Source organism: Dasypus novemcinctus, chromosome 7 (assembly GCF_030445035.2).
Source record: "Dasypus novemcinctus isolate mDasNov1 chromosome 7, mDasNov1.1.hap2, whole genome shotgun sequence".
NCBI classification, from domain to species: domain Eukaryota; kingdom Metazoa; phylum Chordata; class Mammalia; order Cingulata; family Dasypodidae; genus Dasypus; species Dasypus novemcinctus.
Window position 1 is genome coordinate 39,108,011 of NC_080679.1, and position 12,875 is coordinate 39,120,885.

The 12,875-nt window shown below is 46.3% G+C and overlaps 1 protein-coding gene across 2 annotated transcripts in view; it reads right to left on the minus strand.

Annotated features, from left to right (window-relative positions):
- The window catches only part of NRP2 (neuropilin 2), a 117,470-nt gene that overhangs the window by 62,654 nt on the left and 41,941 nt on the right, over positions 1-12,875 (minus strand). For both annotated transcript variants that reach the window (XM_004459897.5, XM_004459900.5), the window contains exons 6-7: positions 10,479-10,648; positions 8,473-8,628 (exon numbers count right to left, since the gene is read on the minus strand). In XM_004459897.5, the coding sequence (XP_004459954.1) occupies positions 8,473-8,628; positions 10,479-10,648 (326 nt within the window). The remainder of the gene's footprint in view (positions 1-8,472; positions 8,629-10,478; positions 10,649-12,875) is intronic.

The window sequence follows — 12,875 nt, forward strand, 5'->3', positions numbered from 1 at the left end:
GTCCCTAATAAACCTGACATAGAGGTATATCTATGGGTTGTCAGTGTATGTTACACCCAGATAGGAACATAAAAAAAGATGATGATCAAATTTTAACATCTTCTTCAAAAGTTGGGTGTCATGGGGGACATGCACTTTTATTACCAGGTTACCCTAGGCTCTTTTCAACTTGCCTTCAAATTATCCTTCCTGTTTCTGACCCTAGTTCCTTCTTGGGTTCTTGTTTGCTCTTGACCTTGTATTCCATTCTGTTCTCTGCTGAAGGAGCACCACTTCTTAAGAGATAGGGGCAGTGCTGACTATTTTGTAATTATTAAAAATACCTATATATATGTGTGTGTGTTTGTGCATGTGTTGTGTTTGTTGTCAAAAAAGAAGCTATGCTGAACATAAAGATTTCTTCCTGCTCATCTCAATATAGAAAACTTAAAAAAAATTCAGGGTACCAAGTGGTCTGGATAATCTAGTTGGTGCCTTGCTGAATTCTGAATGTAAACCAACATTTTCCAGTTGATTGTTGAGGTCTTTGGCTTATGTTCAGTAAGAAAGACTCTAAAAAGCAGCAACATTTCATGGACTTTCTGATTTGTACCTCTGGCAGGGAGGGGGTACCTGCCAATTAAATCAGTCATCCAGTTTTGTTATTTTCTATCCACCCCCCACCAGGAAAAGAAAACCATGTGCTTTGACCAGGCTTGCATATCCATACAGAATGGACCATATAATATCATGTAAACACTAAAAGACAATAATATATAGTCTAGTAAAAACTATCTAGCCAGAAAGCATCACTGGTGGTTTGAGGTCATCTTTTCTCTGTCCCTCGCCCCTTTCTAGATGCAGCTTCCTCTCCCCTGCGACCCCTCCTTGAATACTTTTTAAAGACCATGCAGGGGCGGCGGACTTGGTCCAGTGGTTAGGGCATCCGTCTACCACATGGGAGGTCCGCGGTTCAAACCCCGGACCTCCTTGACCCGTGTGGAGCTGGCCCGTGCGCAGTGCTGATGCGCACAAGGAGTTCACCCCATAAGGAGAGCCGCCCAGAGCGAAAGAAAGTGCAGCCTGCCCAGGAATGGTGCCGAACACATGGAGAGCTGACACAACAAGATGACACAACAAAAAGAAACATAGATTCCCATGCCGCTGACAACAACAGAAGCAGACAAAGAAGATGCAGCAAATAGACACAGAGAACAGACAACCAGGGCAGGGGGGGAGGGGAGAGAAATAAATAATCTTTCAAAAAAAAAAAAAGACCAGGCAGGGACATCAGTTCCTGCTGCAAAAAAAAGAGTGAGAGCTATGGCCTGCCTGCCTTCCAAACCTCTAGGTAAGGGGCTTTCCTGCCGGGCCTAAATCCCTCTCTTATACACCATTAATCTTTGCCACCGACATCCAAGTACCCAGGATGGTAGAGACTCCACCTGTCATTATCCCTGCCTCAAGGGGCCGAAGTGAGGGTTTCTGTCAAAGTTTTCAAGCCCCTCGTTGCCTAGCCTTCCTAAACGAGGAGGGCTTTTGGCAGACAGATGCAGTCTTGCGTTAGGTGCACTGCCTCCACTTTGAGCAGGGCTTTGGTATTCAGTCCGCACATGCCTGTCTCTTCATTACCCATGGTGTGACCCGCAGTTTATTTCTATTTTGCTGTAAATATCTGAACGTGGCCAGCTCCAGGGACTGCAAAGAAAGCAGGAAATTTTTCAAAGACAACACAGTGCTTGCTAGAGCCCTGAGGTAGAAACTGTGCATGAGATCTTCTTCCTTTTTAAAATAAATATTTCTCTCCACTAATAAATGTTTCATTGCCTCCAAAATTCTCCTTTTCAATCTACTTGGCATAGATGCTCAAGGAGGAGCAGAACAAAGGAGGCAGAAAAGAAAGGTGGCAAGGGATAGAGGGTGAAAACTGGGGAAACTGGCAGCATATTTTAAAAATGTGTCTCAGAAACCATGGTACTGGCTCATTCTGACTGCAGAACCAAGTGCCTGTCCTCCCTCTCCCATCCCCTTCCCTTGCATTTTCTCTAAAGCCAGCTCTTGGGTCTACACGTAAAAATAAATTGTTAATCAATGAATGCCATCCTACTTAATTAATTTGTTGCAAAAAACAGGAGGGGGTAGGGGTGGATGTTGCACTTGGGGGAGAATGATGTTAAGGTAATGGGCTTTTTTTTTCCTATTTGTAAATCATGGGTCTGACATTTCTCTCTTAAAATTCCGTCTTAAAGATCATAAAAAAAAAAAAAATTAAAGCTGCTTTCATTCTAGTGGATGTGGGAACTTAGCCAGATGCCGAGTCAGAAGGCATGTACCTATGCATATATACACATACAGGAGAGCGAGGGATAGAGAAAACGAGCAGCGCTTCAGGGAGGAGAGGTGGGGGAAGGGCAAGGCAGGCGCCCTCACAACGAAATGCTCATTCGTGACCGCGATGACCTCCTCTCTCCTCCTCCTCCAATTTAGGGCTGTTTTTGCCATCAAGCAGTCTTACTGACATAAAGGAAGAGGTAGAGGAGCAGGAGCGGGCGGTGGCGCGGCGGGCGGGAGGCGGCGGGCTTCTCTCCGGGAGTGGGGTGGGCGCGGCGGGCGCATCCCCATCTGTGCGTGCCCTGTGGGGCCGCTAGATTTACCGCGGGATTAGGTTACCCCCATCGAGACGCTGAGCCCTAGAACGCAGCATCCTAACAGGATTAGGGTTTCAGGATTTGAGACAGGAAAGCATCAGGGAGGAGGGAGGAGGACAGCTCAGGGATTTGGGGCTGGCGGGAAAGGGCAGCTTCAGAGCAAGGATGGGGCTGGACGGGACCGCGATACCCTCCTGGAACGGTGGAGGGAGAAACGCCGACCCCCAAAGTGGGCGGAAAGGGCCGTCTACACCCGACAAACCACCCAAAGCAGGCATTTCAGCATATTTTCGGGAAATGTCTTTACCTCTCCGGAGGGGCAGAAGAGAGCAAAGGGGCCCGAAGGGGCCGGGGGTACCTGACACCTGCGTGCGTATTCCAGATGGAATCTCAGCTAACCACAGAGCAGGGAAATGGTGACAGCAAAGGGCCTGAGGATCACCCAGGTGAGGCTTGTAGCCAACTCTCCTCTGGACATGCTGGGGTTGGGGCGAGGAGAGCTGTTTCCCCAGACCCCGCAGCATCACAACCCCTTCCACACCCACTCCTCAGCCCTTTCCCCAGAGCGCTGGCCCTGAGAGCAAAGGGAATTTAGCATCAAGGCTGTGAGCGCCAGGGAGGCTGTCCTCGGTTCCTGGACACAATTCAGCACCCACGGGAGTTGGGTGAAGCCAGCTACAGGAGCCTGATGGAGAAAAGGTCCCAAGCTTATGTATAATGAAATTTTCCCTTGAGCTTCCTAAGTGGCGGGGCTAAAGGTCTGAGCTCATCCCATGGCAAATGGATAAGGGACAAACTTAATTATCCAGAGCACTGGATTCTTAGTCATGATTGAGGTGAGCAGATAAACTCAGGGACTTTAACTGGGATCGGGCATATGCCCTCTTCAGAACATACAAAACCATGGTTAGAGGATGCAGTCATATCCATGGCTTCTGAAGGTTGATGCCCATTACTAACTCACGGTTTGAGTCATTGTCCTAACCTTACACACAATGAACAAATTAATACCACAAAAGGGATAAGGGGAAGCCAGTCATCCACCAGGAAGTAAAAAAAACAATGTTTAGTTTGAAAACTCAAATTATTACTTGAAGGAATAATTTCTTCCCTAATGGAAGACTGAGGCTAGGGTGGGTAACACTGATCTGAGGCAGCTCAGTGGCAGGCCTCATCAGACACAGGGGAAGGGCCCAGATGACTTATCGCAGTCCCTTCCAGACCTATGATTATAAAAGAGGCAGATAAACATCCCATGGGCTCTTGTTACTTTTTAAATTGATAACTTGCTTCTGCTCAAGAAGCGATTGTAGGTCTAATACATTAATTATATCTTCAAAGAGACTTCTACCCACAGATCTCCAGGTGATTTGCCAATAGTAGCTGAAGCACCATTCCATTTGGGCAGACAGAAACACTGCAGCATGGAGCTGTTAAGAGAAATTTCCAGGGTCACAGGGTGTACCATCTGAGCTCTGAAAATAGAAGTCATGTGGTTCTAAACATTAGCCCCCTGATTTGGGGGGTTGCTTTTCTGATACCACTCTCTCGCCTCCCAAGGCTCTGAAAATTTCAGAGGGTGGTAAACTCTCACAGTGGATTAAAAAATTATTTGTTTTAGTTTAGAAAATAAGTATAGGACAGAGGGTTTTCAAGGGAGCTGTTTACTTGTTTTAAATGGATGTGGCCAAATAAAGCAAACAGCAACTTCTTCCACTCTACATTCTTCATGATTCTATGATGAAGCATAAACTCCAAAATGATGGGCCCAATTTTCCAAGCCATACTGTCCAAGCGCAGCTTGCCTTCAGAACTCTATTACAGCGTAGGCTTTCCGTGAAAATGCATAGCTTAGACTGAACATCTAGGAAGCCAATTTCCTCAATGTGAAAACACAAGCGAGGCTTGCATCTGACTGTCAAGAGCGCCAGCACAGAAATCAGAGCCCCACACCCAGGTGCCTTCCAAGGGACTCCCACGGTTTCCTGAGTCCCTGGGGCAAATTATATCATCTCTGAAAGCTTCAATCCCACAGTTGGTAAAATATTGTTAAATTCTGAAGCAAATAAGCTTGGTGCCTCAGGGTTCTCTGAGCCCCTTGGAGATCATCATTACATTAAAATGTTGAGCTTAGTGTATTTCTGCCATTCATTATGGGGTAATTCTGAAGGCGCTTGGACCCAAACCTTACCTTACCCCTGTCCTCACCCTTCCATCCTCATTTGGAAAACAGGATATATTTAGCACCCTGTAGATTCTCTCTTTTATCCCAAATTTCTCCTAAATACATTATAACAACTCAGCAACATGTCACCAGAATTGTGTCAACAAGGGAGACAGATGCCCATGTATAGCGAAGAAGGGATACCTAAACACTAAGGGCTTTTGCTTAAATGTAGAAGGACAAAGGCCACTCTGGGGGCCCAGTTCCTTGTCCTTCCACTAGCCACGGCACCACCTCAGGAGTGGCCCATCCCTCCAGTGAACACTCCTGGAATCAGCATCTCAGATGTGGGCAGGACCTTAGCCAGGATCTCGTGTTTTCGATCTCCCCATTTTTCTCCATGTGTCTCTCGGTATCTGTATCCATAGTTAATTGTAAATATAATTATACATCCATGAACTTCACCTATTGTCTTTACAGCACTATTATGTCTATGCCTAGGGTATTATTAATGCAGCTGGTGAAACCAAAAGCAGTAGTTTCTGCCTGTGGTTTCTGGAGAAATGTATGTAAAGCAATTTGTATAAACTAAGTGAGCACATGGGCTGGAAATGGGTTCCATCAGGGGAAGAGCTCTCTGCCTTGTGGTTACGCCATAAATATGGATAAGGAGGTCCGCCCTATATGAAAATCATAGGTTCCATATTTATAGCATGTGGAATTGGGACTCATCCATGTGGCCCACATAAGTGGGCTGCATTTTGCCAGGAGGCTGCTTCAATACTCTGGTAACAGTGAACCTGCCTTTCTCATAGGCAACCTCATGATTACCTGTTGGCTGAAAAGAGACTAAGAAGGCCTTCCTCACACCCTGGCAGCAAGAAGGAAGTTGCTCCCCCAGAGGCCTAAGTTTTGCGTTGGCCCAGCCTGGGTCTAAATTGTAAATCATGTTTTGCAAGGAAAGAGCATAGCCATCCCCCATCACCTTAAGCGCTCATTAATCTTTATCTTTTTTTTCTCCCACTTCCCCAAATCCTTGGTCCTTAGTACACTGCACAGGTATTGACAGTGACTGGGGAATGGAAATTTATTTCCCACATTTCTGCCCCAAACACTTGCACCTCCTGCGCGGGGAAAGTGTTTTTTAAATCTCCCCTTGATGCCACAGAGCAGAAAAGGCCGCTGCCTCCACCCCTGCTTTGCTTTTCTCCTAGGTCCTGCTGTCTGCGCTTCACTTTCAAGCCCTCCACTTAGCACCAGTTAGCTTGGCACAGCGCCTACCATCCAGCGGCTACAAAGAGCAACTCAGTGGTGGCACCCAGCGTGGACGCGGCCTCTCCCTGCACCGCCCCGACTCCCCTCCTCACCCTGCCTCCCCCTCATGGCATCAAATCAAACTGCGGCAGACTTGACAAATCTATTTGGCATGGTTCACGCAACTATTTCAACCCGAACAGTGCAGAGCGCCACGCTGGCGCACCGTGAACGCTTCGGAATCTGCACGTTGAATGCAGACATCTGGGGGATGTGCTAATGAAGGGGCAGAGACCACACTTCGAGGGGAGGGCTGGGCAGTTCTCTTCCATCTCCCACCACACCTGCTGTGGCGGGAGGGAGCGTGTGGCTCCTTCCTGCCTCCTTCTAGGCACCCCAAGGATGAATTTCTAATGGGGACAGAAAGGACCTTTCCTCTGTCCCAGCTCCCATAATTTGGACAGGACCAATTCACTAAAAAATAAAATAACAACAACAACAAACCTAAGTTACCCAGTGGCTGCTGGGGAAAGAAATTTAGCCAAAGATAAGAAGAAGAGAAAGAATGAGAGAATGAGAGAGAATTTACTCAATATGAAAAAGTTGAGAAGACTGATTCAAAGGAGACCAAAAAGCAAAATTCAATTCTCAGGACTATCTTCCCTGCAGAACGAACACCCAGGATAAAGCCAGGGAGGAGAGCATTCTATCAAAAATGTGCAGTGCTAAGGTATTTCTATGAACAGATTTCCTACAAATGGTGTTTTAAATAGCATCCTGGTCCATCCGCATGCTTTTAAAATCAGCTTATGCTACAGTATCCCTCTGGCCAGTGCTGCTTAGTCATTGAGGCTGGAGAGGGAGACAGTCAGGTAAAATTCCTTCTTCTCCCCTGGGACCCCTCCCAACCCAGCTGCTGGCCCACGCCTGCCTGGCGGAGAGGCCAGGTTCTACCAGCCTCTTTATTGAGAAGGGTGGGTGCAGAAAAAAGGCCTGAGTGGAAAAGGAGTGGGGTGGATAGGGACTTGGCCCCTTGGTGCTCCCAGCGCCCTCTGCCATCAGGCTTGCCATTCCCAGCTGATATCTAGCAACTCTTCTTGAAACCAAGTCGGTGAGGAACCGGACGTCAGCCCAACACATCCAGCTGGGGAACTCTTTCAACTGCTCAGCACCTCACTTTCCGTATCTGTGAAATGGGGACATTTTTCTCTTGGATACCTGGTAATACCCAGAAGCCAGGATTTTCAAACAAATGGTGCCACGTTCATGTGGTGATTTTAATTAAAAAAAAAAACCCAAAAAACTACCCCCTTGAAGACCCATATTTCCCTGAGTGAGACAATGCTAACCTTATAATTCAGGATTTTCTGGGCCAAAGGTCTCGGGTTGTACTAGCAAGAGGAAGCTGCCTGGGGCGGTGATGGGATCTGAGGACACTCCCTTTTGGAAAGGATCTTTGGCACCCCCAGGCGTGGCCACACACACACATTCTGATAATTCACAACAGGACAGACCAGGGCCCTGGTGGAACACTGCGACACCAAAAAGGAGAGACCCCTTTTTCTCCCTCCCCAATTGCCTTCCCAGAGAATGGACTGTGCCTGAGAATCCACATGACATCACTCTCTCGGACGTGAGAGTCAGCCCTCGATGAACTCAGCGTCTGTGGCCCCATCACAGACCTCTCTGTCCAGGTGAGACTGCCTGCTCTTTCTAATAAGCCCCCATATGCTCTGTGTACCGTACGACCAGCACCAGCTGCAGGCCTGTTCGCCACCAGAGCACCATGTGCCTTAAGAGAGCTGAGTGCCAGACACTCCTCCAGATGTACAACAAAAACCCCATGTCACCCACGCGGACCACACCTCCGGGAGCCGCAGATGCTAGAGGCACCGGCCAACGCCGTTCAACGCCTCCCTGCCAAGCCCCATTGTCAGTTCAGATCCCCACTCTCTGACAAACGAATTGCTCCTCATTATTTAGTGTCCTCTGTCTTCTCTGGGACACTGTGATTCCCTTTCAGGATTTGTGCCCTTTCATTTCCAGACCTCGGTAACTCCTGAACTGCAGTTTCATGCGGTTCTGTGATTGTTAACCCAGCATGGGGAAGGGACTCAGGCCATAAATGCTCAATGAATCCTGTACGGGAGACACGGATTGGGAAAGCATTTTCTCCTTCATTTGCAGTCAGAGAACACACTGCAGGCCTGCTCTCGCTGTTGTGCAAGACGCAACAGCAGCCAGGCTGTCAAGAAATAGCGTTTTCCAATCGCTTTATCCTAAGAAAGAATATTTTCAGGCCAAGTGTCTCCCTTGCCTCCATCAATAATTTGAGCCTGACTAGACAAGGACTCCGCCCCTGTGTGGAGTCGGGTTGAAGCACTTTTTGTCCCAACCCTTGTGTGCCAGGGGGAGAAATGGATTTACCTTGTGGTTTTTGCCATGCCGGTACATCATCCAGTCTTCACCATTCGTGCTGACCTCCAGCTTGTAGGATTTGACATAGTAGCCATTCTGGGTTTCCCTGGAAATTGCACCCTGTGTAGCAATGGCTGTGAGCACAGTTAGGAAGCGTAGGTCCACCTGGGGAAGAGAGGTGGGTGAAAACGGGACAACTGGTTCTAACACAGGGCAGCATCTTGTTTTATCTTCAAAGGACACTCTCATTATACTTAGCTCCCTGCATCTGATTCACTCGGCTGTATCTGTGATTAGTGTCAGTTTGCAATTCTACTGGACAATCAAACAACTTATCTGACACTCAATCTGATGTCCTGAAAGTGTAGCTTGAGTCTTTTTCCTTTTTTTTTTTCCAGATCTGAATGGAACAGTATTAAGTTTATTTTAGAGTAATCACTGACCATCTAGAACTATGAGCCCTTCTTATTAAACCATGGCCTGCCTTGGATGGTGAAAGCAGATTCTATATTAAGGAACAATGGCTAAATCCAATCCAATCCAATCTACTCCACTCCACTTCACTCCAGTCCAATTCAATTCAATTCACTTATGATGCCCAAGTTGCAAGAGCCAAAGCTCATGGCTTCACCACCCCGCCTCCAACCCCTCAGACCCTCACTCCATTGTGTTTTTAGTTGCTCAGGTCACTAAAGGGTCAAAGGGCATGCAGAGTCTGCCCAAGTAATTAGGTTTATGCACCAACATTTTGAGGCACATCACCTTCCACAATGCCAGAAGCATTTGGAAATTGCTGGATGTTATTCCTTTACTGGCCAGTGTTTCTCAATGGCTATTTTTATGTGGCCAAAATTTAGCCAGAGCACACTGGTAAAATGCAATTCTGCAAGTACTTACGGGCCACTTAATGTCTGCCCAGAATTATTACGCATTCAAAGGAAGTCCAAAATATATGTGGGAGAAACAGGTGGATAGCAATAAGAGAAAGTACATGATTAAGGACCCAAGTAAGGAGTATAATTAATGGAATGCCTCAGAGAACTCTACTCCTAATTATAAAGGAGAACTTTCTGGAAGCTTTGCAAGATGGAATGGATTTTGGAGCGACACAGAGGAGTTACAGTGCCCAATAGCCTCAGAGTTGTGCTGCTAGGATCTCTGTGGACTCCCTGGAGTTCCTCAGCCATCTTTCTCCCTTTCCTGTCATCTACTCTGCAATGTCCCTCTTAGAGCAGAGGTCATCATGTCACTTCAGAGCTGGGACAGGCTTGCCAATGGGTCACAGGGCTGTCTGTTGTGTGACATAAAAACAGGAGCTGTTGTAGTCTGGAACTAGCAGCTTGCTTTCCCCCTGCTTACTTCTTCCCAGGGGATGAGAACTAGACCTGCCTGTAGCGCAAGGGAAGATTATTCAGCATGAACTGCAAGTCTCTCTCAGAAGGAAAGCAAACAATAATCTGGAAAGATGCTGCAGAGCATCTGGGCAACTTGAGTTTCATTCCTGGTAGTGACATTTTCCCATGTGTTGTTCTGATAGTTTTATACAAAGGAGCTTCCTGGAAGGGTTGTCTCCAAATAGCAAAGATCAACAGAAGTTGGCATGCTCAGCTAGCACCACCACAAGCCTACCCTGAGGAAAATGCCAAGTCTCTGATGCTACCCTATGCCAAGAATGAGGATGATCTGGAATAGATTATAGAATATTCCTTAGATATCTATAGCAGAAAGGCAAAGAGTATCTCTGGTCAGACAATTTCTCTAAGGCCTGATCATCTCAATGAGGGCAGGGACAGCATCTGTCTTACTCATCACTTAATACTGGTAACTAGCATAGTGCCTAGCAAAGTGTATTTGTGCCTGAAACTCATATTTTTTGGATGAATGAATGACAGAAAGGAGCTTTCAAGTATGATGTGTTTATTTTCTTTGTGCCTCTCTTCCACTTTAGATGAGGAACTCTACCCCCACTCCACTCCCCCAACAATACATACATACTCTGGTATGCATATAAGTACCTGGAGATACTCTTTGTTGGAATCCAAATTGGGGGTCCAGCCATTGTCATCACCATGGAGCCGACTTTGCTGAGGGGTCCACCTCCCATCTGAGTAGGTAGATGAGGCACTGATCTGTTCATTAGCAATCCGGCCAGACTCCATTCCCAGAGGAAAATTGCACTGGACATCTGGAGAATGGAGAAGGTCAAGGGCAGAGTCAGGCCTCTCAACCGCAAACATCCAGGGCCCACAAAACGCTGTTCCTTTCCAGGGACAAGTCCTTGCAGGCATTCCCTTATCTTAAACACCTAACTAAACATGCCCATTTTTAAAACAACTACATCAAGTCAGAGAGCCTGACAGTCCCTCTGTGTCTGAGAAAATCTAATTTGGACCTAAAAGAAATCAGAGTGTAGATAAATAAGAATCATAATGCAGATTAAAAATACCATCTAGGAAACGGACTTTGGCCCAGTGGTTAGGGCGTCCGTCTACCATATGGGAGGTCCGCGGTTCAAACCCCGGGCCTCCTTGACCCGTGTGGAGCTGGCCATGCGCAGTGCTGATGCGCGCAAGGAGTGCCGTGCCACGCAAGGGTGTCCCCCGCGTGGGGGAGCCCCACGCGCAAGGAGTGCGCCCGTGAGGAAAGCCGCCCAGCGTGAAAAGAAAGAGCAGCCTGCCCAGGAATGGCGCCGCCCACACTTCCCGTGCTGCTGACGACAACAGAAGCGGACAAAGAAACAAGACGCAGCAAATAGACACCAAGAACAGACAACCAGGGGAGGGGGGGAAATTAAATAAATAAATAAATCTTAAAAAAAAATAAAAAAATAAAAAAATAAAAATAAAAATACCATCTAGAGCACTAGTACCATGACTGCTGCAGGCTACAGATGCTCACAGATACCAGATGCACTATTACTGCACTACAGGTAGCATGAGATAGACTCGTGGCAATCTGGGTGGGCTAATACAGCATGGGAAGTCTGCCTTATTAATAACATCCAGGAGGTACTTTTGTTTTTTTCTTTCTTTCACTCAACTGTCTCATGAGTTCTGGCACAGAAGACAGACATTAAAAGCCTAAATACCATTTGATAATGGATGGTGGTGATGGGAGCTCAGCATTGTGAATGTAATTAACATCACTGAATTACATATTTGAGTGTGGTTAAAAGGGGAAATTTTGGGTTGTATGTTATTAAAATAAAAAATAGAATAAAAACACACCACCACCACAGGACTGTCTAACATAAACAGTGCACCCTAATAGAAACTGTGGACTATGGTTAATAGCACAAATATAATAATATTCTTTCAGCAATTTGAAGAAGGTACTACACTAATGCCAAACGCTATTAATAGGGAAAACTGTATGTGTGAAGGCAGTATATGGAAACTCTGTTTTCTGCTTGATTTTTCTGTAAATCTATATCCTCTAATATTATTATTAATAATAAGTGTATGTAAAGCCTAAATACCTGTATTTTAGAGACCTCTCTATGAGCACATGCATGTCATGCTATATACCTCTGTACCTCCTGTCTGGACAAATAGACCCAGAAGTCAATTACTTTGGCCTTGTGCCATCAGTTAAATTGCTGTCCTTCCCATGGGTACCATGGACACTGATCAATACTTGTGTGTGCATGTGTCTGATAAGGACCAACAATCATTTTCAGGTATCAAACCTATTCTTTAGCTCAGTGACTGCCATGGCCATTTGTAGAACCTGGTGCAATTTGCAGTGTTGTTGCTTTGTCACTTAATCTTCACGAGGTCTTTGATAGAAAAACAAAGGCAAAACCCAGAAGAAAACCTAGCAACTTTCCTGCAGGCCTGGCTGCTGTGTCTGTATTTATGCATGTGGTGAGCTGTCTGCAAACTTGGCCACATTTCCACAGCTCTAATCATACTTAAAGTGATTCTTTGGTCCTAAAAGTTGTCATCTGGGATTTTCCAATGGAAATGAGAGTACATTTGCAGCACATGTCTAAGAGGACCTGATTTGAAGGTGGAGTTCAGGGTCATACTTTGACAGCCTATATGGCAAGTTTCATTACAGCTGGGTAGGAGTTACATTTTCAACGCTTTGCACAGTGCCTGGCACATAGCAGAAGCTCAAAAAATGATATTTATCGGAAGTATGAAGTGAAAGTCCAAGCAGCTGTACCAGTCTAGCCAGGGAAACTTCATCCTTTACCCAGGGCCAGAAGTGTTTCATGTCCATAAAAAGAAAGAAATATATATATGGCAAGAGGAAGGACTTTAAAATTGCTGAGTTTTATGACAATGGCCACTGAGGTTTGGAGAGGGAGAATGCTGGCCCTGGACTGAAAAAAATGTTGCATAGGAGGGGACACTGTTTGGCTCATCCTAACTATTCTCCCTTTCATTCATACATGAGGAAACTGA